We start from the raw sequence: 26,344 nt of genomic DNA, 5'->3' as shown, positions 1-26,344 counted from the left end.
AACAACTCTCATTACCCACTTGTTCTAATCTGATGCATAATTCTAGAGATATTTCAATGTCTTCAGATAATATGATTACCCTGTATATCTGAGAATTTTTCGGGGGTAAAGGGAAAACTGTTTGATAACGAGTCCAAGGGTATTTGAAAGAACGTTTCTTGGGGCATGTGACGCAATTTTTTTGTTCGGAAAAGACCTTGAATTGACAAAGTTGCAGCGTTGTCATTGACTCTCAGTCACCACTAGGTTTTCTTTAGGTTTAACTTCTTTGGAACTCGAAGTGCCAATAAAATGATCGTCGTTGAGACAAAGGTGACCTGATTCTCAAATCTCGAATTAGAGATCTCATTCGAGAAGTCGATATAATCTTAGCATTCGTGGCAATAGAATGCTAAGAAAGCATCTCGAGTTGCTGGTAGATACCAGAAAAAAAGGGCCTCGAGTGCAAACGGTTAAAATATTTTAAGTAATTCAAGCATTTCTGAATAATATATTAAATTGTCCAAGTGGTAATAGTTCATAATACCCCCGTCAGTTAACCCTTTGCACTCGAGAGGTGACTCTCAGTCACCATTAGGTTTCACGCAGCAAATCTATCAGCAATAATGTTTCTTTAGGTTTAATTTCTTTAAAACTCGAAATGTCAATAAAATGATTGTCGGTGCAGAAAAGGTGACCTGACTCTCAAATCTCGATAGCTCAGCATTCGTGGCAATAGAATGCTAAGAAAGCATCTCGAGTTGCTGACAGATACCAGAAAAAAAGGGCCTCGAGTGCAAAGGGTTAATATCACCCAAGTCGTAACTTCAGAACAAATAGCAAATGTTTTCCAAACAAACACCCTACAGCAAAGTTCTCAGGTCGGTTCGACAAATTCTCCAAAGTTTCCCGAAAATCCGCTCACTTACCAATCGTCCCGTGTGAGTCTCCTTCGATTTGGCTTCCCTCTGCCTCTGGCTGCTGTCCCCGAAGTAAATAACAGTCTTGTGAGCAACGTCTCTGTCGGGTTTCCCCGTGACAGCTGGCGTCATCGTCCTCTCTGTTTCCGTTCCGTGGTTCTTGTCCTTCATGGCGTCTCCGTATCCTTTGAACTTTGGCTCCTCCGTCTCCAGCCACTCCTTGGACGGGATCCTCGTCGTTAAGGGCAAACCTCGGCGCAGAATGAAGTTAACTCCTTCGTGAGGAGCTCTGGAGCTCTTCAGGTTCGCGGTCATCCTGGTATCTTTCAGCTCACGGCACAGAACGCACACGCAGTCCTTGTCGACGCATGATACACGCTGGATCGACGTCATATCACTCCAAATATTGCATTTTTAACTGTTGCTCGAGTTGGAGGAAATCGACGAGTCAGAGGAGATACGGTTGGCCAATGGCGACAGGAAATGAAGTCAGAGCTTTTCCAGGAATGAGATTACGACGTTGCGTATATCCAGAGGGGGGTGTTTGATCGCTTTGGTTCATTCTTCGGCGACTCGAAGTGAGAAATATTCGTTGCGACTGTTTATTTCAAGATTCTTCGGCACAAAGAGGAGGACATTTTTAAGACGATCCTTTGAACTTCAAAGTTTGAAGTGGACGATGTTGAAATGCACTTTGATCGATTTATACTGTTGCAATTCACAGCACTGTCTTGGAACACTTGATTCACGAATTTATAAATATATTTTTATTTTCCAAGTTGCAGATCACTCCTGACGTCGCTACGTCAATTTCAAATCGGTTGATTTAACGATAGGTCAATTTGAACACAAACTATGCCTAGAGGAAATCGTATTTTTTGTGAATGTATCTGTTTCCATTGAACATCTTCCAAATACTCTTAGAAAGACTCCAGTAAAAAATAAGACGTTTTTCCCACTGGGCCATCGTGTTTTTATTTAACTTCTTATTATTGTTTTGTACAATATATACTAACAAGGAAAGCTTTTTAGTTGTCCGCCTCTGAGTGTTTCGATTTTTGGATATGTTTTGAAGGACCAAAAAATAAGATATACGTATTTTTTTTTATATTGGACCGTTTTCGTATTTAGGAGGTGAAACGACCCCCTAAAGTTTCGGCTGAAACTTTAAGATTTGTAATGAAATTTCATAACAGGTTTTACAAATTGTTTATTGGAACCTAAAACTAAATATTTTGAAAGTATGCGAGGTTTGCCAGTTGAGCACATGTAAAAAGAAGTACTCGGGATTTTTTTTTCTCTTTCAGACAATCGGTTCATTTTTAATCTTCCAGATTAGCGGGAAACGCCCATATTTTTTAAAATGATTGTTAAGAAGCGTAGTTTAAGCCCATTTTTTAGTTGTAATGGTAAATCAATTATTTACACGTATAACAAATTTTAAATTATGGTGTAGTTTCAATGATTTTACAGTGGCTTCCCCCCTTAAAACAATCAGAGGCAGACATGTAAAAAGCTTCAAGTATACTACGGTATCGATTCATTTTACCAGTTGTTATTATTAATTCCCACCAATTTCGCGAGAATTCCTATACGAGAATTTAGCCCTCAAGTATGGTTTCACATCAATGTGTGTTCTCGGAGTGGTCTCAGACTTGACAGCCAATAGTAATTTACTGTTCGATAACCTTTTAATTCCACGTTCATGTCTTTATTACAGCAGTGCCGCGCTAGCGATGAGGAATGTCGGAACAAAGAAACGGTAATTTGAACTGTATCCTGATCAATTTTTCAGCGATCGGAACTAGGGAATGCGGTTCTATGGCAGTCACGTTACGTTACTCGCAGAGGTTGCCTGGAATTTCAGTAACAGCGTTAACCTCTCGAGGAACATTAACACAATTCCTTATGTTAACTTGTACTTTTTCCTTTATACCAAAATTACCATTACTTGCGATCACAACACCTTTTAGAATTAAAACATGTACCATATCAAAACGTGACAGTATGCTTATATGATAAAAATTGCTTTGGTTTGCACGTGTTCAATTAAAGTAAATCAAATCCATTTAAAATTCGTCCCTCAAGAGGTTAACAGTAGAGCAGAACAAAATTACCATTACTTACGACCACAACACCTTTTAGAATTAAAACATGTACCATATCAAAACGTGACAGTATGCTTATATGATAAAAATTGCTTCGATTTGCACGTGTTCGATTAGAGTAAATTAAATCTATTTAAAATTCGTCCCTCAAGAGGTTAACAGTAGAGTTAATTGCTTTAATGACTTTTTTTTCCATAGGAAAGAGAAACTCAAAGATTACATAAAGGCAGTCGAACCCGACCAACCAGATTACTTCGCGAAGCTAAAACTAGTTGCCTATGTAATCCATTTAACATTACGTCTCCTTTCAAACTTTTATGGATGAACGATTAGAATGTATATTCAAGTTACGTGTGCGTGTGTGCTGGGTACAACCGCAACATTTTTCGTTAATTTTCTTGTCGTCACTCTCGCAGAATATTAAACCATTTTCTGTAGGACCACATTCTTGTATAGAACCCTTTCTTTCTATTTCGCCAAGCACGATGGAAACTTAGTGGCTCGCGAGGCATACAAAATATTCGCGGATTTATTCGCTCGTATTCCAAAGATAGAACACGCCAGAGCAATTACGCGGTCGCGGAGGCAAGTTTGCGCGACTTTCACCGTTCCGGTCCGCGTAAAATTGATTCCAAAAGTGGTATCACCGACGTACAGGCAATTTGCGATCAGTGGGGACCCGCGAATTTCGTATCTAGACGAAAATCAGGAATGTACGTAACGTTTAATACGAGTAAAAGCAAGAACTTCAAGCGGGGAATGGTATTCTCATTTAACAAACGAAGACTAATCCGAGAAAACTGTTTAATAGAATACACTCCGCGAATAAATCGCTATAGGTTTAATTTAATACGTGGTTTGTTTTTGACGACAAACAATTAATAGTTGATACAATTTTGACCAGTTGTGGGCACTGAACCACCTGTGCCACGGTTTTCTAATACGAAGCATGAAATCTTGGCTGGAAACTTATTTTCGAATGTATACTATTTCATGGACTTTTACAGGATTAGTTTAATGCATCGAAGGCGAAATAACTTGTTAATTTACAAAGAGAACAGTTTTACTAGCAGATTTGCTCTTCAATTTGATTTACGATCGCAATTTCACCAGTATTTCCTCGCATCGGTGAAATCGAACAATTTCCAACGATCTCCCTACAAATTTGGCTGCCTAAGATCAAATTCATACCTACAAACGTCCTATGATTAAATTTAACGATTCTCCACCTCACTGGCACTGTAGCACAACGCTAAACCAATCAAAGAAATCAGTAACCTGATTACTCAGTCCTCTCTTCACTCTGTGACTCGCTAATTTCCAAATTTAGTCGTTAAAACTTCCTACGCTTCAACCACGATTTTTCTAACACGCGCGCAACACGTCACCGCGCCGAAAAACGAGCAATATTCACGTATGGTCGTTGGTTCACTCGCGTCACTATCAGAGCGAAACGATGTAACCGAGGAGCTCATGGTGAGGAACGAAGACCACGAGAACCACGAGCGCGGCAAAGCTCGCCGAAGACGTCAGGATAGACCATGCATCGCTCCACTTTAATCCACGAATGCGTATCGCACGTTGCTAGGTCTCCCGTCCCTCATTCCGGCGGTTAAGTGGTGGCTGCCGCTCCGTAAACTGTTATGGTTCTTTTCACCGTGGGCCGCCAGGAAACGGGAGAGTGCAAACGAATGTGTGTCTTTGGCGAACCCCACCGCGCGAACGCTATTCGGCGGAGGACTTCCGGCGACCATCCTACTTCCTACGGCCGTGTGCTCGAATCACGTCGCCCCTAACCGCGGCTGCGTGACGATTCCTGGACGGTAGCGATGGGACCAAGCCAAATGGACATTTCACGATTTGTTGTACACGGTCTGTCTAAAAAGAAACCGAACTTTTGCTATCGAAAGAAAAAAGTACAAGTCAAGTTTTTACACACACGTTTATTTACTCAAAATAATCTTCCTCTGCGTCAATGCAGCGTGTAGACCGCGTAATTAACATTTCGAAGGATCTTTGCAGGTCCTGTTTTAGTAGTCCGTTTAGTACGGCGGTTACAGCGGCCTGAATCTTCGAAATGTCGCTATAATGTGTCCCTTTCATTGGAATTTTCAATTTTGGAAAAAGAAAATAATTGCAGGGAGACAGATCAGGCGAGTAGGGGGAATGATCCAAGGTAACAATGCCAATTCCAATGAAAGGAACACATTGTAGCAACATTTCGGAGATTCAGGCCGCTCTAACCGCCGTACTAAACGGGCTACCAAAACAGGAGCTGCAAAGGTCCTTCGAAATGTTAATTGCGCGGTCTACACGCTGTATTGACGCAGAGATAGATTATTTTGAGTAAATAAACGTGCGTGTAAAAACTTTACTTGTATTTTTTTCTTTTTATAGCAAAAGTTCGGTTTCTTTTCAGACAGACCGTGTATGCCAACATAATCTTTGTATTTCCTTTAGTTATCACTTTATCTACCGGGCTATTTAAAAACAGTCTTTAATTCAAAACAGAATTTTCTACAGTAACATATGCCAATCTAGGCTGACAATAATTTCTCCATACTCCATACATTGAAAGCAAAGTCTGTTTCCAAGCACTGAACATTATAAGTAGACAACCATCAAACACGGTAAATAAATTCGAATAGCTAACGGCTGCAATTAAAAAGCCTAAAAATAGGCTGCCGGTAAATAAAATGTTAAGATAATTCTGTCTTCTTCTCATCCTGCGTCAAACTCCGGCAGCAAACATTTCAAATTTCTTCCTTCGATAATTAATGATTTCATCCTCACTAGTCATCCCGGACCTCGGACTTCCTATCCTTCCATTTTCCATCTTTTCCGAACCTATAAAGCCCACTACTTTTCCCTTTGAACAAGAGAATTGTCCGAACCGTCTCAACACGAGGATCTATAGTCTTCGTTCTATTATATATAACTTCGTTCAATTTCGCTCGAGGTTGTACTTGTTAAATAATAATAAAGTAACGAGTCAATACAACAAATTTTGCGCAATTCGAAGGGCTCTCTGTGTTTCGATGCTCCAGGAAACGTGGCTCGGAGGCGACATTTGGATATGTACGAGTATTTCTATACCGGTGTTAGGTGATGAAATTAGATCAGTTACATTCAATCGTTTGAAACTATAGTATTTGTATTGTCTTTGTATCTTATTTCTGCTTCTTCTCGAGGTTTGCAGGACCGTTACATCCTCTTTACGGTTCAAATCTTAAACTATTCTTTATAAACTATCCTTTTTCTAATCTTATTCTACCTTAACCTATCCTTATTTTACTCCGTGTACAAAAATAAAAATAGACAAACGCATAGCATGTTTGAAACTATAGTTTGAGTAGAAATTTTAATCTTGAAATTGATATTTCTAATGAGTAGAAATTTGACATTTATTTGACAACCCGATATGCATTATAATGAATCTATACACGTACAAGTTTCAACCTGATGAGTATCACAACTTGTCTAAACGGCGTTCAGTAGCTTCCGTATAAGCCTGCGCTAAAAGCCTGTCAAACTTATAAACTAAGTACATATAGGAATGCAATTATGATTCGTTAAATAAACTGTAACTTATCGAAAAGACGTTGCAAGCAAATTGCAAGTAATCTATAAGAGTATGCATGAAGATAAAATTTATTATTACTGTTATTGTTAATTAACAATAAACAAAAGAACACAATATAATACGGGAAAATTACAGTATATATTAATACTTAATACTTAATAATACTTATTAATACTTTGCGGCAAATAATTAAATCAATATTTATAACGGGTACTCGACTGTATAAGAACGAATCCGCTGTCTTCGCATTTAATTATCTGTAACTCTACTTTCAACAGACACATTTGCTGGCCCATTCTGTTAGACTAAAACTACCGACCTTCTAAGTTCTCGACGAATTCATCTCTGCATTGAATGTATATGGATAGGTAACCTGAAACTCAACCTGATAGAACCCTAGATGGATGGAATTCTAATTGGCAGCAGTAAGGCAAATGCACCGATGGTATCGAGACGCGTCTCGTTTCCATCGCTACCGGACATCGTTCCTGATCCTTTCAACAGTCTTCCCTTTCTATGCAAACCGCTCTGCCGTGCGGTCGACTCTTTTATCTCGATCTAAGGGCGTGAACCGCTAATGGGGGATTGGGAAACGCGCGTACCGAAACGCGTATCAGTATACGGAGTGTCTCTAACAGATACTGCGTATCGCGAAGTGAAATGTTGAATAAGTCAGGAAATCGACTAACCTTTGGACATTCGTAAATCGTGTTAGGAAGTATACCTATGATTCGATGCGCTGTTGTATAATTTTTGTAGAGATTAGATTTGCTATAATTGGACCGGATATTTATGGAACTTCAGATTTTTAACCCTCCGATGTCACACGTTCTGGAAATAACGCGCCGGTCACAGGAGGTCCCAATGACTTCAGCTATGTTTAAACGATTCCCACGTTGCCAGTATCGTTCCGAACGACTCGTCAAAATTCAGGATATTAGTTTGAACCTTTCAAAATGAGAATCTCATGGCAAAGAATTTTTATCAAATTTTCAAAACGACGAAAAAAAATCAGCAAGAAGGCAATGCGTAACACAAAAATTTTTTACTAAAACAAATCATAACTCTGGCAATTTTTAATATATTTTCATAAAATTAATAACTTGTAGTAATTCTAGCTGAGATATAAATGAAAGTGTGTCTGAGCGTCTCAACAGTGCACGATGTATTTAATAAAAGATAATAATATTTTTTGATAAAAAAAGGTGCGGTTATTCTCGTGCTATCGCAGTAAATCTGCCACGTTCGTGGATAAAGAAACAAACACTTCTTAACGATCCATCGTGCACAACGAAAGAAGGAAAGAGCGTGTGCAAAGGGAGAGAAGAGGGAAAGAAAGCAACCGGTGTCACCGTTTTCCGGTGCACCTTCACAAAGGCGAGGAAGATTCTCAGGAGTTTTCTAACCGTAATTAACGTCGAAGGTGCAGGGTGCACAATGCGGAAGGCGAACAATTAACTAGGCCAGAAACCGTTCTATGGCTGCTATTAAGAAAAAAAAACGGCTGTTCCTCCTGTTAAAATATATCAGCGATACAAATGATACCACTAGCTTGCTAATTGATCACGAATTGCGCGCTTTTCGTTGAAACAGGCCCGAATGATAAATTCGCGTGAAAGTTGTAGGTCATTTTACTGCCCTAAACAAACCGGTACCCGCCGTTCTTTTCTTTCTCTCTTTGCCAGCTGCATTGGCTGCATTCTCTGCGCTATTCTACGGGTAGACATATGCGCGCTCAACGTTATGATTAACGCACGTTAATGCATTTTGAATTCTCTGTTCTCGTTTACATTGTACATGTAATTCTTCTATTCTCTGCAAGCTAAGTTTAGGGCGTTTTGCTCTGGACGCCTAGATTTAACACAAACGTGTAATCTGAGGTATTATTTTAATGGTAAAATGTGGTATTAAACTTGTTCCTTAAAAAAAAAAAAAAAAATATTATTCATATTTTTCGTCCATTCTGTTTAAGTAAACTCAACTTAAACCTAACTCAATTTAATCTGTGGCCAATTGCAATCAATCTAAAGTACGAGGTGTCTAAGCAGTAACTATTTAACATTTCATAATTCAGAAATTTGTATTTCCACTCCCGTAAAGTTACTTTCGAGAAACACACTTCTCTTAAACCTAACTCAATTTAATCCATGGCCAATTGCAATCAATCTAAAGTACGAGGTGTCTAAGCAGTAACTATTTAACCTTTCATAATTCAGAAATTTGTATTTCCACTCCCTTTCGAGAAACACACTTCTCTTAAACCTAATTCAATTTAATCCATGACCAATTGCAATCAATCTAAAGTACGAGGTGTCTAAGCAGTAACTATTTAACCTTTCATAATTCAGAAATTTTTATTTCCACCCCCTTGCGAGAAACACACTTCTCTCCGTTGTCGAAATTATCGTAATTCAAGCGAAGGCTAATTATATTAAATGATCAGAATAATCAGATTAAACGTATCAGAACTGGGGCGAACAACCGTTTCCCTGAAATCTTAACGGACAGACAGACGTTTATTCGCTTCCTTCGTGGATCCCTTCTGGGAACGAAAAGTCATCGACGGAAGTCTTTAATCTATAATATAACGCGCCCCATACGAGAAAGGTTTTGCGAGGAGGAGTTCAAGGCGGGCATTGTCCGTGCTCATCTGGCGAAACTCCGGTGTCAAGGGCAACAGCATTTACAACCAAGATATTAAATTAATTACCGAACCGTGTCCTCCACGATAATGGCTCATATCTTGCAATGGTAACAATGGTCACGATTGCGTCACACTCGCCTAACGTTAGAAACCAGAGCTTTCTTTCAAGAAGGAAAATATACAGTAGGAGCAAACAATGTGTTGGTATTAACTGAAAATTTTAACAGAAATGTGCTGTTTATTTTTCATTTATCAGACGTTATTGAGGCTATTCGATTTTCTTTTCTTAACAAGACATTTATTTTCTTTATCAGACCTCATTTTGAAGAGATATTAAAGATGTTCCTCAAAACTCGGCTGTTTATGGAATCAACGTTCCACTGAACGTAGTGTCAACTTCAACGAGTTGCGAGCGAAGAAAAACAAAAACTTCGTCGGAAATATTCATCGACTCAAGTTGATTCACTCAACCCATCGACTTGGGTACCTTATGATCAGAGGAATCCGCAAAAATCCCAGTACCAGCGTGAGTCATCGCTCAAAAGAAGACAAAAATAAGCCGAATCGTAAGTACTCAAACTCAAATAATCAATCATTCGGCAAGGTACCTCCTATCATTTCAATTCCAAAATGTCTCTAAGCGAAGCAAATACGACACAAGTACAAATCAAATTACTGCCAGAACCATTTGATGGCAATCCTTGTAAACTTCGTTCGTTTATCAAGCAGGTAGATGCCACGTTCGAGTAATGTTACAGTTAGTAAAGTTACAGTAATGTTTCGTTAAATGCACAAGCTCGGGACTGATCGTGTGCAACTAACGTAGATATCGTGTATTCTTTGATGTCTGCCGACGCCTGTCAAAAACGCCAAGGCATGTCGATGGAATAATGTAATGCAACGATGAAACTTTCTTATTATTAACTGTTTTGTTGTAAAACGTATACCATCAAATTCCTGACATTTTTCTGATTGAAATGAGACCGGACACTACATAATTCGCAACATATTTACTTGTAACATCTTATTATGTATCATATGTAGTAGGTGAACGAAAACTAGTTCGATTTCACTGCATCGGGATGTGCCGTCCCGAAACGCAAGGAAGTTTCTACAAAATAACGAAGAGAAATATGAAAAACTGATCTAGGGCGATTTCTAAAGAGGAGTTGCTAGAAACTTAGCGTCTTCTTCGTGGTTGCTCTCCTAGAACTTTTTTAAAGAAAAGTATAAAGTGTATCCATCCCAAACTACGTCTCTATATTAATACATATTTAAAGTGTATTCTCAAATTTTGTCAAGTAAAAGTACTTACATTTCGTAGATCTTCCTCCTTTTGTTATAATTACACCCTTTTGTTAGAATTACATCTGGATGGTTTGTTAACTGTTGTTACTCTTGTTGTGCTTAATCCATGAACAAACTTAATATTTCACGCTCGTTGCTCGTTAGATTTCATTTTCGCGTTCACAAGGATCGACTTTCAATTGCTTTCAAAAGCGAAATTTGAGAAAGTGAAATCAGCCAAGGGGATCAACTAGAGCGAGGGAGGTACGCTCCTGACCTACCGAACTGAGAAAGAACCGAGATCTTATCGATTACGGAAGAAAGGAAAAAGATTGAGAAAGAAAGGAAACCTGTGCCTTCTTTTTATGTATCTCCACGGTTCATTTCTTAGTTTAGCGCCAGCTTAGAGGACAGGGTGGTCCCTCCTTTGGTTAATAGCACCTCTAGTCATTTTCATAATATTATTTAACACGTTGATCGCCATGTCACCCATATATGGGGGACAGTGCTTGTCACTGAAGAACAAACAAAATTATTTTTGAATGTTCAGTAACAAAGAAAATAAATTTGAATTAAATTCTTAAACTTCAATGAAGTTATAAAAGTAAATAACACAATAAATGCTTGGTTATGTAGCTTCCAATAGTCTAGAAACAAAACTTAATCACAATAGAAATTTTCAAGAATATCAGTCTGGCAGTCGACGTGTTAAAGCGTTACACATTTACATAGAGGGAGAAATTGACACAGGTGTTATTTGACAGAGAATCTCTTGGTTTAAGCCTTGTAACCTCTGATTTCTACCTAACATTTCTACGAATTAATTAATCTGTGCTTTCCATTGGATCACAGAGAGTAACTAAAAATTAACTTCATCCAGATTTGACAAGAATAGCATGAGTTATAAATGAATCACAAACACACCGGTTCTGAATATCACATTAATCACTCTATCTTCTGGTAAATATTTTCTCGTCAAGAATTGAGGTTGCACGCAAGTTTCCTTCCTTATTTCAGGCGCAGTTTTGTTTACTTTAGAAGCGTGTTGATTTATTATTAAATAAACGAAACAAAAATAAATCTAGAGTCGAGGAAGACTGTGTCTCTCATGAGGGAAAGTTTCATTTCTGTTGGCTTCGTAGTTGGGCCTCTGGCAGTATTTCTGTTCAAGAGGGCAGTGTGAAAATGCGCTTTGGAAAAAGCTTTTACTTTTAATTCGACTCCTGATACGAACAGACGTAATTCCGCGTCCAAGAAATAAACTTTAAAATATACAGTGGGTGTAGAATGTATTCGTACACCGATCAATTTCCCAAAACACTTTTGTGTGAAATTGTAGTTTCTTAACTTCCTTTTTTTATAATCGATGATATTTTATATATTCTCGGAAATCTCTAAGATAGATATAGACCAAACAACATTTACTAGTTAATATAATTTGTGAAATTAACAAAAAAATGCGAAAAGTGGGTAAAATTATAGAAGCAATAAGTATTCGTACGATTCTTATGACGAACCATTTACAGCAGAGTTTTTAACGAAAACACGTTAGTTTATTGCTCCGTGCGAATTGTGAATACTTATTGCTTCAACATTTCTATCGATTAATTGTTTTCTTTTCTTGGTAATTTCGCAACTTACATAAATAGCTATTTTTTTTTTTTTGTAATCTATCTATTCTAGAGATTTCCTAGAACATGTAGAATGTCATTATTTATAAAAAAATAAGTTAATAAATTACAATTTTACACAGTTTTTTTTGGAAATTGATCGGTGTACGAATACTTTCTACACCCACCGTATAAAGATTTACAGACTACATGTTCTTTCTCGTTAACCAATCCCATGATCCAACAAAGCGAACGTCTCCCAAAATGTTTGGAAACCTCTGCCGTAGACACATCGCGTCCCTGACCTAGCGACGTTAACGGAGCAAGTAAAAGCTCGTTAAGATCGTCGGCGTCGCAGCGAAAGAAAATGGGGAAAGAAAGGAGGGAAGGCCGTTAACACAAATATCTCGGCTAGATCTGCCCAAGCATCGTTGCGCATCCTCTCACGCGCGTTTTGTTATCGCGATCATCCTGATTCCCAGTTAACGTTCCCTCTTGTTTCCGACTTTCGGATAACTAATTAAACGCGTGCGCCAGCCAGCTCTCCTTTCGCACGATTCGCGCGAAATTCTTCGCCCCGTGGACAATTTCTATTTCATCTTCCGTCCACCGGAAGAAAGAACGTTCTTTTCACCGGGGGAAAAGCATCGCGATCGAGCGGCTTCCGATTAGGCCAGCGTTTCTCAAGTCGATGTTCCACGAGATCGTGGAAGATGTTACTTCGAAGCGGATGCTACTGCTTTGTTGAAGATTTTCTTCGTCTTAAGGGGGTATCCTGAATTAGGAGGTCTAAAAAAAGCTGTTCTTCGTGAATTTTTTTAGGATGGATAAAAATAATTAATTCTAACAAACTTTTTATCCTATTTTCATACATATTTGAGTAGTCTGTATAAATTTGTTCAACAAGAAATATTCAAATTGAGTCGACCGCGACGCACATTTGTAGGGCACCTCAGAATTGAAACCTCCTATCGGCGAGAAAGATGCAGGTCGTAATTTTGGTTTGACACAAAAAAAACAAAAGAAATTTTCATTTTCATACATTTTTCTTCTATCTGAACTAAGAAAATTCACACAAAAAAAATTTTAAACAACTTTTTCATCAAGTTAAAGTGATTTTTTCACCCAAAGAACTCGTTCTTTTTTTCAAACTTGCAGTAATTCCACATTTCATCATTTTTGCGGGTTTTTCTTTTACAAGTGAAAAAAAACGAAATTTACATTAATTTATAAATAATACTTCGTGGGATTTCCTTTTGATTTTATAATTACTGCAACTATTTTAGGCGTTAAATTAACTATCATAAATGTCGATGTTATTCAGGGTGGGATTTTCTTTCATTTCTTTATTAGAGCACTTTTCAAGTCTTTTTTACTGGAAATTTAATGTTTTCTAATTCCCACGAAGCAATAAACTGATGTGCTTATGTTACAAATTCTACTGTAAATTATTCGTCGTAAGAATCGTGCGAATACTTATTGCTTTTATATTTCTAACGATTTTTCGTATTTTCTTGTTAACTTCGCAAATTATATAAACTAGTAATTGTTGTTTGAACTATATTCTAAGGATTTCCGAGAATATGTAGAATATGATTGATTATAAAAAAAAAGAGTCAATAAACTAGAATTTCACAGAAAAGTTTTTTGGGAAATTGATGGATGTACGAATCATTCTACACCCACTGGATATTGTATCGAAGCACGTCGAAGTATGAGAAACACTGAATTAGACGACGAATGAAAGGAAATACATGAGTGAGAGTCGATGTTCGCGCACGCTCGTCCTTGTTCTCTGTTCAATCCAATAAAACTGGGAAAGTATTGCGTGAGACTTGACGTCTGTGAGGTTCTAATGAATTTTCATACGGACGAGGGAAACTATCGTGCTTTGAACGCTGATTTCTTTTATGGAGAACGGAATGCGCGAGATCGAAGCATGTGAAATCCGCGAAACGGTGTTTTCAAAGAAAGATCAGCTCTGTCATATAAATATGTAGCTCATAATTCGCATTAATATCATAAATTATAAGTAAAGATTTCACTTTATAAATTCCAAGTGTAATTTAACCAAAGGGTCGAGTGTGTACAATGCAGTTTAAGCCTAAGAATCGATGTTGCATTCTACGATCGCGGTACAGTTAACGCCCGCTCGAGGGTCTAATTGTTTTACGTAATACGACGTAACTTTGTTGGATAAACACGCATGCACATATACAAGGTGGTGCATTTCAGTGGAACGGGACCCCGAGAATCGCGTCACCGTAAATCGGTCAGCCAACGAGTTACGCGAACAGGCTTTCTCTTCGATAACCCTTGATAACCTCGCCTCGACAGCGCGAAATGTTTATGTCCCGCGCGCATCTTCCTTGCGCATCTATCTTGGCTGCTCGCGTGCAAGGCCCGTGATTCATCGATGCATCCGATATCTGTCGATTTGTCTCGTGCAAAGCTACGACTCTCCGGCTAGTTTATTAAGGGAGTATTATTGTCTAGAAACTTCAAAAATTCGATTTTTTTTTTGCATTTTCTTATCATTTGGGATTTTGAGAAAGTGCCTCTAAAATATTAATTTGAAATTCGTAAAGCTCTCATAGTTACAGAGGCTTAAAGGCTGTTCACCTGTATTAGTGCTAAATGTATAGCAAACTTTAAACGCGTTTGTCTCGAAACGACATTTTTCAAGTCGGGCGCACGTTTTTCTCAAAAACTATTGGACCGACTGACTTCAGGTTTTACACGCATTTCGAGGGCACCGTCGCCTATGGTCTGAACTAGAATTATACCGATAGCTTGAATATTTTAACCCTGCTCTCATACTTTAGTTGACAATTTTCCGGGAAAATTAAACCTTAATTTTCAAACAGCTGCGATTCCGATAGAAAATTTAGTGCTTACTTAATTCTAGTTCAGACGATAACTACATTCATATAGATTGAACAAAAAAATTTGTTTTTCCGTCTCAAACGACTAGAACCGCCACAGCCTGTGCGCCCGATTGAACGATGCGTCTCACGCCACAACCTGCATAACAGCGCATAACTTGTATAGATTTCAATCAAGTATTTCGTACAAATTCGTGTTGTTAGTTGAAACGTGTTTTATTATGCATAAAAAACCCTGGTACCGTAGGTTTTGATAGTTTTCGCAAAATTAATTCGTAAAAATTAGTGAAAAAACAAACTTCTAGACGATAATACCCCCTTAAACTATTGGTGACACGTATCGCTTTTCGACCAGTACCTACTATTTAAATATGATTATTCGAACGCGGTCCTTTGTTCTGGAAGTATTCCAAAGTCCTCCCTCCCCTTTTCTTCTTCCTTACTTCAGGTGTTTAGCGGGACCTCAAAACACGACCGTTAAGAGAAGGGCCAGTCTACGGTCGCTCCGATTAAGGATCATTAAAATTTACGATGTACGTAATTACCGCCGATTCGATTAACGATGTCGAACGAGCATATATCCGTAAGACACACCCTCCCCTCCCCGCTCCCGTCCCATCAGCCGTGCAGCGGAAAAAAAATCTGTTCGGCATACAAATAGGTACTGAAATTTAAGGGTTTGTGTAATAGCTCCACAAATTTCGAGGTTCGTTCACCCTGGTGTGTACACGCAACGGACTCGTGCGCCAATTAATGTACAGGGTGTGTCGCTTTCATTATATACAACATTCTAGCCGATCTCTGAAATATCAGGTTGTCCCGAAAGTTTCTTTCGTTTTATTAATAAGTAATACATACACAATATTTTATGTCTAATGTTACATTATTGAATTGTGTGTACGATTCATTTTGCTTCATTACTGCTACAACATCAACATCTAAGAAATTAGATTGTCTATTTATATAAACACTGCCACACAAAATAATTGAGTGCAAATAACGAAAGAAACTTTTTGAACAACCTAATATTTAATTCGATAGGTATCTCATTCGAGGGTAGTTTTCGTCCCTTAAATATTATTACTAGACTGCGGATGTTTATGCAAATTCATATTTTCAGAGATAGGTGAAACGAATTGGAACTGAAATAATAGTATATTTTATGATAACATGCAGATTATTGTCGATGTTTTATAGATTTTTGCATCTTTTGCATTTTGTTGAGATCCGTATACGTATGTGATATATGTATAGATATATTAATCGTAAAACGTAGATCACCGAGTGTGGCGCTGTACGACACCTCGATACACCTGTCGATCTAGCTCCCGTATTCTTACGCGGTTAATCTATCACTTCTTCCGCAGTATAATAAAGATTACTAATTAGTAGACTGCGGAAGTTTATGGAAATGCATATTCTTATAGGAAATAGTTAAAAGAATGGGACCTAGACAGAAATTTGTTTTGAAATTAGAATGCTATAAAAAATACATTTTTTATTTGGCATATTTTGCATATTTATGTTTAAAAACATTATGTTTTATAATATATTGCATATGTTATTTATCGTGCTCATGTGAAATATCTATCTCGACAAATTAGTTTCGTCTATCACCATACTTTCGTATCATAATTGTATAGTGTTTACACAAATACAGGCCATATGAAAATATATTTCTGTAACCTTGTGTTTCTAATCGACCGTTAGGTGTGACAGTTTGTATTACGAATTCGAATACTTCAGTTCAATTATCGCAGTTAATGTGATCTCTGTGAAGAAGTGAATATATTCAAGTGTCTCTTAATTCTCTAAAAATGCCAAAAGTTAGACAAAGTAGAAAAGCATTTATCTATCTATTTCATTTTTCCCATAAACCCAATATATTTCTATATTTTTCCTTCACGTAAATGCATAAACATCCGCAGTCTAATTATTACATATTCCTCAATGTTGTACCTGTGCATCAAGTTTTATTAAAATGATCTTTTAATAAAACTTCCTTGCGAATTAGTCAGGATCTGAAAAAACCTTGGAGTCTCTCCTCTTTACGAGTACTCCATTGGCGATATCTAGTTTCGTTGCGTCGCTGGGGCTAGCGGATCATTGCGAACGCGACCATTAATCAGATCTTCGTTAAGATCGATATCGATTACAAAGAAGGAGGAGGAGGGGGTGACCGAGACGAGGAAAAATACAAAACACTCACCGACGTGGCTTGGGTCGCAGTATCTCGTGCCCGGAATCGGATATGCAGATACTGAGGCTCAACGGTCCCCCGTAGGGTTCCTGGGGCGTCCCCGTTTGAACGGTCTGCTCTTGGGGACTGGAGATGCCTCTAGAACCGGAAGTCCCGGTCAGAAAGAGCGGCTGCTGACCGCAACCATCCATCGTGGCCCGTTCCACGTTCATTCTGCCTCCTTGCGCTGGAAGACCTGCCAAATCGAACCATATTAGAGTTGCGAACATTGCGATTAATCCATTGCAGTATCAAGTTCCTCGGCAAGGGAATTTTAAGAGAATTTGTTTTGCTAAAGTAGCGAAGACAGCTCTGTTTTAACCTCGTGCCGACCTACGATGAAGAATGGATAAAGAATTCATAATTCATATGAACGAAAGCAAAGGTACAGAGAAACTCTGCAACGCTTTCCGCGAGAAATCTGCGCGATCGAGGAAAATCTTCGAAGGAAAGTAATTACGCGAGACTTTCTCGGGCCCGAAGGTCATTAACGAGCGGCTGGATGGTTCCAGGGAAATAATTAGCGCCAGATATCATCGCGACGAGCAGGAAACAATTATTCCTCTATTTAGTCTGTCGTCGCGCGGACAGTGTTAATTACCTGTAGGTGTTGCGCACCGAATATGTTAATAAGGAAAAAGTACCAAGGCCTCGTGTTTTTCCGCGCGATGTCGAATAACTCTCGCGAATATTCTTACAGGCTTTCTCCGTTGGGAAACGTCTCATTGGTATAACGTTTCTAAAATCGTTCTGTAGGATGTTTATATAAAATGGGGTACTTGATAACATTCCTTGGGAAAAAGTATGCAGGATAAGCTACACCAGGTGTTGCAGAGAGGAATGCAACTGCTATCAGAAATCTGCAAGAAGATATGAAATTAACAAACTAAACTTCCCACTTGCGTAGTGTTTTCTAGAGTTCCTCAGCATAGGATTAAACATACACGGTCTGTATAAAAAGAAACCGAACTTTTGCTATTAAAAGAAAAAAGTACAAGTAAAGTTTTTCCACACACACAATTTTCATTTGTCCAACACCCCAAAGAAATTAAAAAAAAAAAAAAAAAAAAAAAAAAAAAATTTATTCAGCATCATGCAAATTTTGTTTACGTTTTTTAATGAAGTTTCATTGTAAGCGATTTGTTCACGTTTGTCCAACCACAATTTTGATTTGTCCACCCTTCAGAAAAAAGTTACACCACAAACAAGCCATTTGAAGTTAACACACCTATATAGACTTTTTTTAGGGTTTTCTTAAAAAATGTGTCTCACCACATTTTGTCCACTAATGTTTTACGTTTGTCCAACAAGTATTTTCGTTTGTCCACCCCTCAGAAAAAAGTTACACTTCAATTAAAGAGAAGATGTAACGATGAGCTCAGGTGCGTACAGTCCTCGTCAGTTTTGTAGTTATTTATTTACATCTGGGCGAAACCAGTAGTGTTTTTCGTTTGTCCAACCGATATTTTCATTTGTCCACCCCTCAGAAAAAAGATATACTTCAATTAAGGAGAAATTGCAGCGATACGCTCGGTTGCGGGTCATTTGTCCTCGTTTTGTCAATTTCGTAGCTAATTATTTATGTCTGCGCAGAACAGGAACACTACTGGTTTTGTCTAGATGTAAATAAATAACTACAAAACTGACAAAGACTGTATGCGCCTGAACGCATCGCTGGATTTTCTCCTTAATTGAAGTGTATCTTTTTTCTGAGGGGTGGACAAACAAAAGTACTTGTTGGACAAACGAAAAACATTAGCGGATAAAATGTGGCGAGATACATTTTTTAAGAAAACCCTAGAAAATGTCTATATAGGTGTGTTGACTTCAAATGGGTTGTTTCTGGTGTAACTTTTTTCTGAAGGATGGACAAATGAAAATTGTGGTTGGACGAATGTGGACAAATCGTGGACAAAGGAATGCAATTTGATTTTGATCAAAATTTGCATTCGAGGGTCCCAACTTCACGAAGCTGCTGCAAAGGTCCTTCGAAATGTTAATTACGCGGTAACACGCTGTATTGACGCGGAGGGAGATTATTTTGAGTAAATAAACGTGTGTGTAAAAGCTTTACTTGTACTTTTTTCTTTTTATAGCAAAAGTTCGGTTTCTTTTTAAACAGACCGTGTATTCACGGCGGTAATCGAGTAATAGCGACCGTCGAATGACAACAATTGACCAATATCTGATCCGTATAGAAAGGTAACGGTTCAAGTTGGAAAATAACGTTTCAGCGCACAAATAGATCTAAGCAGTCACGTCTGAACGATCACGAAAAAACCTGGTAACACGCGAGCCTTTAATTTTCCCATTTCGATTGGAACTCGCTGCCTTCGCTGAACCTATGCATTGGCAGCCCTGTTTCGGGAGGCGATCTAGCCGATAACTGGTTTTCAAACAGTCGCTGCCGATCGTGCAGGCCTCGATCACTCGGATGACGGACATTCAGCGATAACTATCGTCGTGCCCGATAGGTACACTCCACTTTGCTGAAGAGGATTGAGACTCGCTCATCCTACTGAATAATCATGGTTCGATCGTCTTCTTGCTACCTAAGACCGTTCAATCCTACCGAGCGTCATTGCGATGCAGAGTTGGGCATTATTCCAAATAAGGATTTAGTTCCTTTTTCAGGTTTTACTGGGATTTCGTCAGCACCCTGTGTATGGAATAGCGACTTGTTACGACTATATTATATTATTAGCTGTTAACGCGTAGCCTTCGCGACCGGTTTGCTCCGTAGGAGTTGTTTTAGTTTGGAAAAAATAATCGATTATCTCTCGTATTCCTCTTTTTAATCATTAACGGATTGCGTAATTAACGGTTGCCGACTGGAGCAATTGACCTCGAACGGAGTTTAATAAGAAAGTCATTAATCTACTTACACAAAAAGTCGAGAAAGATGACGGTTTCATAAATCATAAATAAATTCAGAGTAAACTGATGAATAATTGATGCAAAAATGTTTTTGCTCGTTTAGTTGTAACTATAAATTTGATATTATTTTATCTGTAAGTACCATTCGCGAGACACTGGGGTCCGGAAACTTTTTAGAAGCCAACTGATCGTGTTACCCCCTTCGACGGACCCTTGTATGCAATTACTCCGACTGGCAGCCAAAGTGCTTCCTTAAGCGTGCATATCAAGAACAGCTTCGGCTCCCCGCACCCTTTCGACCCCCTCCCGTTTCTTCATAAAGTGAAAGCACGCGTGCAATGTTGGCTGCCCTTTCGTAGAATTTTCATCCGCGAGATCTTCGCGGAATGTCGACATTCTTGAGGATCCTTCCAAGTGTTTTTACGAGGAACTAACTGTTTCCTAGCATCCCTTTTTTAAAGCTGAAAGAAATATTCTCGCCTTAGAATTTTACTACATTCTGCATCTTTTAACAATCTACTTTCATTAAACGAAATGACAGTATATAAATGTATATATGATTACAATTAAATGTAGTAACATGTTGCATGAATGTATTAGAAGTAACTCGTTGGAGAGAAACATGTATATTGATTACATTTTGGGCGTAAGCTTTTACTTTATAAAGGTCAAATGTCTCTACCAATCATTTCTATGCAACTTTATTTTTAATCGTATGGAAATGATTCAGTTGAACGGTTGTTCGAAATGTGGTCGAAAACATTTACCTCGCGTCTATCTATCTATCCGTGTTACTGTCTATCATCTTCTTATAGTGTAACCGTTGCAACAACTTCTTATTCGTAGCACACTATACGACTGGTTTTCTCCTTATATTCAGTTCTGCTCTAGATCCATTCCGCTCCTTATAATTTCTTGCATATCTTTTATTATTTGTTCGACATCTTCATCGGAATCTCTGCAATATTGGTACCATGAAAGTTACGATGCAATAAGCTTCCAAGTTCAATCATAAATGTTATTCAATAAATCTTCTACACAAGTCTATGCAAGACTACGAGAAGAGGAATGCCTCTAACAACAAATATCAACTGTCCAGTGCATATCTGTACAAGTAAATGACTGAGTTTTATTTATAAGAGTGCAAAATCATATAACTTGCCAATAAAACCTAACGTACCAATCTCGCATTGGTTCGTTCTTTAAATTTATTTAATTCTAGCTTTACATTACTTTGCAATTGAATTTGTTCGAATTACTTCCTAATTCTTCCGCTAGGAATGCCAGTAGTCTATCGGGGTTGATGTCTCGAATTATCGATAACACGTCGATATTAATCATCGACGTTATCGACAGCTGCGCCTTTAAGTTACATTTCGTGAGGGTTTGGGATATATGGCGCGCGTGTTCGTTGACAGCGAAAATAATAATACACGGGTGCCGTGCGTTGATTTAACGCGGACCAGGAGAAAATTCGTGTTCGAAGGGAGGTGCACGTGGGCGTAAACAAAAGTACGGATTCTGCCTGGGGCGCGGAATGCGATGGACGCGGTGCTGAGGTCTTGTAAATACATACAGCTAAGCCATACGGCATTGAGTGTCCGTACATACGGCGTGGCATGGCATGGCGTACGGCCATGCGTCCTCTCCCCACCATCGTCGCATTCCAGCGACTGCCCAAACCGAAACCTATATCGCGTACACCCATCTCACTCGACTTTCCTCCTTTCCCTCGCTAACTGTCTCTTACTCCTCGTTGTCCTACTCTTTACCCCCTCATCCGACCTCTTTCTTACCTCCACCTTTACTGATACGAACCCTCACCAAACGTCGATCCTCTCGCAACAGAAACGCGACTTCACGTTCTCTGTCCCTCTCTCTCGCACGGTTTTGTCGTCAACGATACTTGCCATTGGAGTATTGGACTCACAGGGAGAAATGCACGAAAATTTGATTCGAATGGGAGACGAATAAAGTCAACGTCGTAAGTCTAACAAAGTTAGTTGTACAGAATCTGTGTAAGTATCTCTATACTTCTCAAACATTCTCTAGAAACCATGAAACTTCCTGCAAGGACAGACAAGAAGTCTTAGTCTTACTATCTGCATTATCTCGCAATGGATCTGAGTTAAGTTTGTACGAGTATTTCAATACTTTTCAAATATTTCCAGACATTGGAACCATGAAACTTCCTGCAAGGAAGGACAAGAAGTCTTAGTCTTACTATCTGCATTATCTCGCAATGGATCTGAGTTAAGTTTGTATGAGTATTTCAATACTTTTCAAATATTTCCAGACATTGGAACCATGAAATTTCCTGCAAGGACAGACAAGAAGTCTTAGTCTTACTATCTGCATTATCTCGCAATGGATCTGAGTTAAGTTTGTATGAGTATCTCAGTACTTTTCAAATATTTCCAAACATTGGAACCATGAAACTTCCTGCAAGGACAGACAAGAAGTCTTAGTCTTACTATCTGCATTATCTTGCAATGGATCTGAGTTAAGTTTGTATGAGTATCTCAGTACTTTTCAAATATTTCCAGATATTGGAACTATGAATACTCGATACCTCCCTCAACTCTTAGTCCTTCTATGAACTATCTGCACCGTCTCGCAATGGATCTTTCGAAGATTGTGCCGCGTAGTCAAGCATTTGGTAATCGATCGACTGATAGAAGACGACTGTCTTCCTCCTACAAGATGCAGCGTAATCTCGAAGATCTTTCTTAGACTAGAGAGTCCCAAAGAGAATAATCTCTTCCCCATTTGTCATTATTGCTTTATACGTGCTATCTGCCCCCCATTGATTTGCGACTCTATCCTATAGGTCCACGGATGCATTCCTTGGTCGCGTACTTTACCGTCGGTTGCTCGTAACAGTTCTTCTCGTGACTTCTTTTACGATGTTAGTAGGATGCTACCTAAATGATCACCCTGGAGGCCGTAGATCAATACGATTTATGAGATCGTTATCGATCGAGGGATCCGTGGTCCGCGCAACCAGACGGCCGACGATTTAATAAGTTACACACGCGCTGCGGACGGATTTGTATGACGCGGCTCTTCGAGTTTATGGTAGCAGATACCGTGTTTACGGTCGCTCAGTGAGTAAACACCATTCGAAGTTATGTATAATCGTAGATCGGGGAGGTTTGAACGATTCAATTATTTATAACTGTATTATTATTGTTATTCTAACAAATTACAAGTGTGCTTAATAATTGCAGAAGGATAAGAATGAATAGATAAGTGCTGAAGTCCGTGTAGACGAATACTTTGGAAGAAATTTCTTTGTCCCAAGGTCACGATGAAGATGGTGGGTGTATTTTCAAGATCACCGTCTTTCTTTCTATACAGGGTGTTCAAAAAAAAGCATTCAATATTTATATAGTGTATAGGGTACACTGTACTGAGTAAAGAAAACTTTAATAAACATAGGTCCAAAGGTCAACCGTTTCTGAGATATAAATATTTTTGTCTGCTAGTATCATGATTGACTTACTTGCTTCCATCGCATGGGATGTTTATGTCAGTGTTTATAAATTGCGTTCTAAATGTTCCCATTCAAGTGCCGACAATTTCGTAAATTTCATTTTTTCAATTTCGTTGTACAGAAATGAGCGGTGGACACGTGGAAAATCTTCTATAAATATCGAAAACCCAGTAGTAAGTGAATCATGATACTAACAAACAAAAATGTTTATATCTCAGAAACGGTTGACCTTTGGACCTATGTTTACTAAAGCTTTTTTACTCAGTACAGTGTGCCCTATACACCATATAAATATTGAATGCTTTTTTTTGAACATCCTGTATAAGGCCGAACGCACACGGACGCAACTGATTTGAAATTAGTGTTGCAAACCGTTTGCGCTCTTTGTTTTACTTACTTCACTATCTTTGTTTTACCTAGATCTCCACGGTCGCATGCAACTAGTTTCAGAATGGTTTGAAGCTGATCAGTTGCGCCCGTGTGTGATCGGTCTAACAAAAACGTAAACGATTTTTATTTGTCTGTCTAAACCCGAGATATGTAAACATTGCACGTTCTAGGTAAATAGAAGAAGGACTATATAACGCGATATGTAACGTTTAGTGTCGTTGTATATACTGTGTAATACCATGTGTATTTATGTACATATACATGTCATGACTACACTGCGGATCTTTATGCATTTATAGGAAAGTTTAATGTGCAAGAAACTACAAAATGCAAACAATATACAAGAATATAAAAAAGATTGAAAGTAAGGTTCGTGTTATAATATTTTCAGAATAAAATAAATTCCTATTTAGGTTCAATTTTTGTAGGCACGTTCGGCAAGATTTTATTTTGCATAAAGATCCGCACCCTGTATATATTTTTAATCTTATATGAAGAATAGTACAAGGATAAATATATGTTTATAGCGATAACCAGTGCCTTTTATAAAACATTTGAGAAGAACCCAGTATAGAAAGTAGATCCAGGCCTTGATTAGATGGATCACTGTTCTAGGATCGTTGATTCTGAGAGGGTCTTTGCCTATTTATCATTGATCAGATGGGGACGTTTGATGCGGGCCTGTATCAGTGTCTCCGTGTACGTCACTGAGCGGGCGAAAGTCCGAGGAGGATCAAGATCTATCGGACGACGGCTCTCGCGAGTGTGCAGCCTACGCGGCAACCGGTTAGCTGTAAATCCTTTCAGAGACCCAAATCGTTCTTTCTCAAAAGTTTTACCCGTTACGTTACCATTTCCCGACGAATCAAAGACGGTGCGACTTTTTTTCATAAAAACAGGAACCAGATGATCAAAATTCTCATTTTGAATGCACTATTGCCGAGTATATTATTTTTCGCAAGAATGTATACCAGTTGAAAACTTAATTAATACTATCGACTGTTTGAATTTAAAAGTCGAGGGAGTATTCTTGCGTGACTCATGACGTGTACGCACACAGGATTAACAGAGCTCTCGATTGATGTCACCTTTCTTAAAAAACAACAGTTTGGCCCCTACGAAAATCGAAATGGAAAAAGAAACAATAAACAGTCACAGATATATATAGTCGCGTAACGTAAGTACTCCAAAGCCTGTATGTGAACGACTCACCGAAGTTCCTTCAACGTGTAGGCGAGGACAAACATATGTATATCTCCGGCATGACGAGCCCCTCGACGAACACGCGATGAGAATTCTCACAGAAATATCACTCCCCTCCCGCCCCTCCATTATCAGTGCTCGCTCAGTATTTTCATTTTGGTTCTCACCGTTCAAGACACGTGAAATACACGAGATAATACATAACCGCGCACGCCGAGCACACCAGCGAAACTGTAAACACTCATGAACTTTTTAAACGATGCCCCCACGGAGAACGACGTTCGCGCAAATCGGCGACGTACAGCGATCGTGATATCCGTGCGCGCGACAACGAGAACAACGAGGGATTTATTCTGTCTCAAACTTTCACAGTAGGTATCGTCCGTTCCATAACGAGGCGAGATATCCGCACGCACGTCCAACCGAGTCGCCGCTTTTCGGCAGCTGTCAATTACTAGCAACACAGGCGCCGCGTTTGTGCAGCATCCCAGCAGAACCACTTTCGGTCCAGGCCACAGAAAAAAAGAACCTGTTGCGCGGAGACGAACGTGGAAGACGACATCCCTGCCATCCGTCGCAGAACAGCTGCAACGACATGATAATTACCGACAGCTTTAAGTCGTATTGCAGGGATCTGGTTTTGTAATAGTCAGTGGCGCCATCGGTGGGAAAATGTCCAAATTTGTAGTAAAAGAAAATAGTTTTCAAAGTTTTTATGAGATAGCGCCACTGACTAAAGGAGTGAAACTAATTTTGCCATCTAGCAGCAGTGGCGTAAAGTATTTTTATTATGAACTTCGGAGTCTTTCCACCGATGGCGCCACTGGTACTAAAACTAGTATTTGTAATATATTTCGGTAATTGGATTTCTGAATGCACGCATTGTATATTTTTAATCAAATTCGACATTTTTTTCTTTTATTTTTTAGGTATATTCACCAATTACGCCGAGGTGGCTTGACTTTTGAAACATGATACGAATACGTTTAATGCAAGACATTTTTGTTTTCGATTTCCCCAAAAAAATGCTTGGTGAGGCGATATATATACTTCTCCTGATTACGAAGAGCATAATCATTACGTGTTTTTTTCATTATTGTGCCTGAGAAACGACAAAAATTAT

At 38.7% G+C, this 26,344-nt stretch overlaps 1 protein-coding gene across 5 annotated transcripts in view; it reads right to left on the bottom strand.

Annotated features, from left to right (window-relative positions):
* LOC128874545 (ankyrin repeat and BTB/POZ domain-containing protein 3) overlaps positions 1-25,764 on the bottom strand; it is a 33,551-nt gene extending 7,787 nt beyond the window's left edge. For 3 of the 5 annotated variants that reach the window (XM_054119365.1, XM_054119366.1, XM_054119367.1), the window contains exon 1: positions 909-1,307. In XM_054119365.1, coding sequence (XP_053975340.1) covers positions 909-1,292 — 384 coding nt within the window. In that variant the 5' untranslated portion in view covers positions 1,293-1,307. Of the gene's footprint in view, positions 1-908; positions 1,308-17,225; positions 17,452-17,856; positions 18,609-25,230 lie in introns of those variants that run through there. The other 2 variants (XM_054119368.1, XM_054119369.1) reach the window with 2 other exon arrangements.
* Positions 25,765-26,344: the final 580 nt, after the last annotated feature.

The sequence above is a fragment of the Hylaeus volcanicus genome, chromosome 4, assembly GCF_026283585.1.
Source record: "Hylaeus volcanicus isolate JK05 chromosome 4, UHH_iyHylVolc1.0_haploid, whole genome shotgun sequence".
NCBI lineage: Eukaryota > Metazoa > Arthropoda > Insecta > Hymenoptera > Colletidae > Hylaeus > Hylaeus volcanicus.
This window is presented reverse-complemented; position numbering and strand designations above follow the sequence as displayed.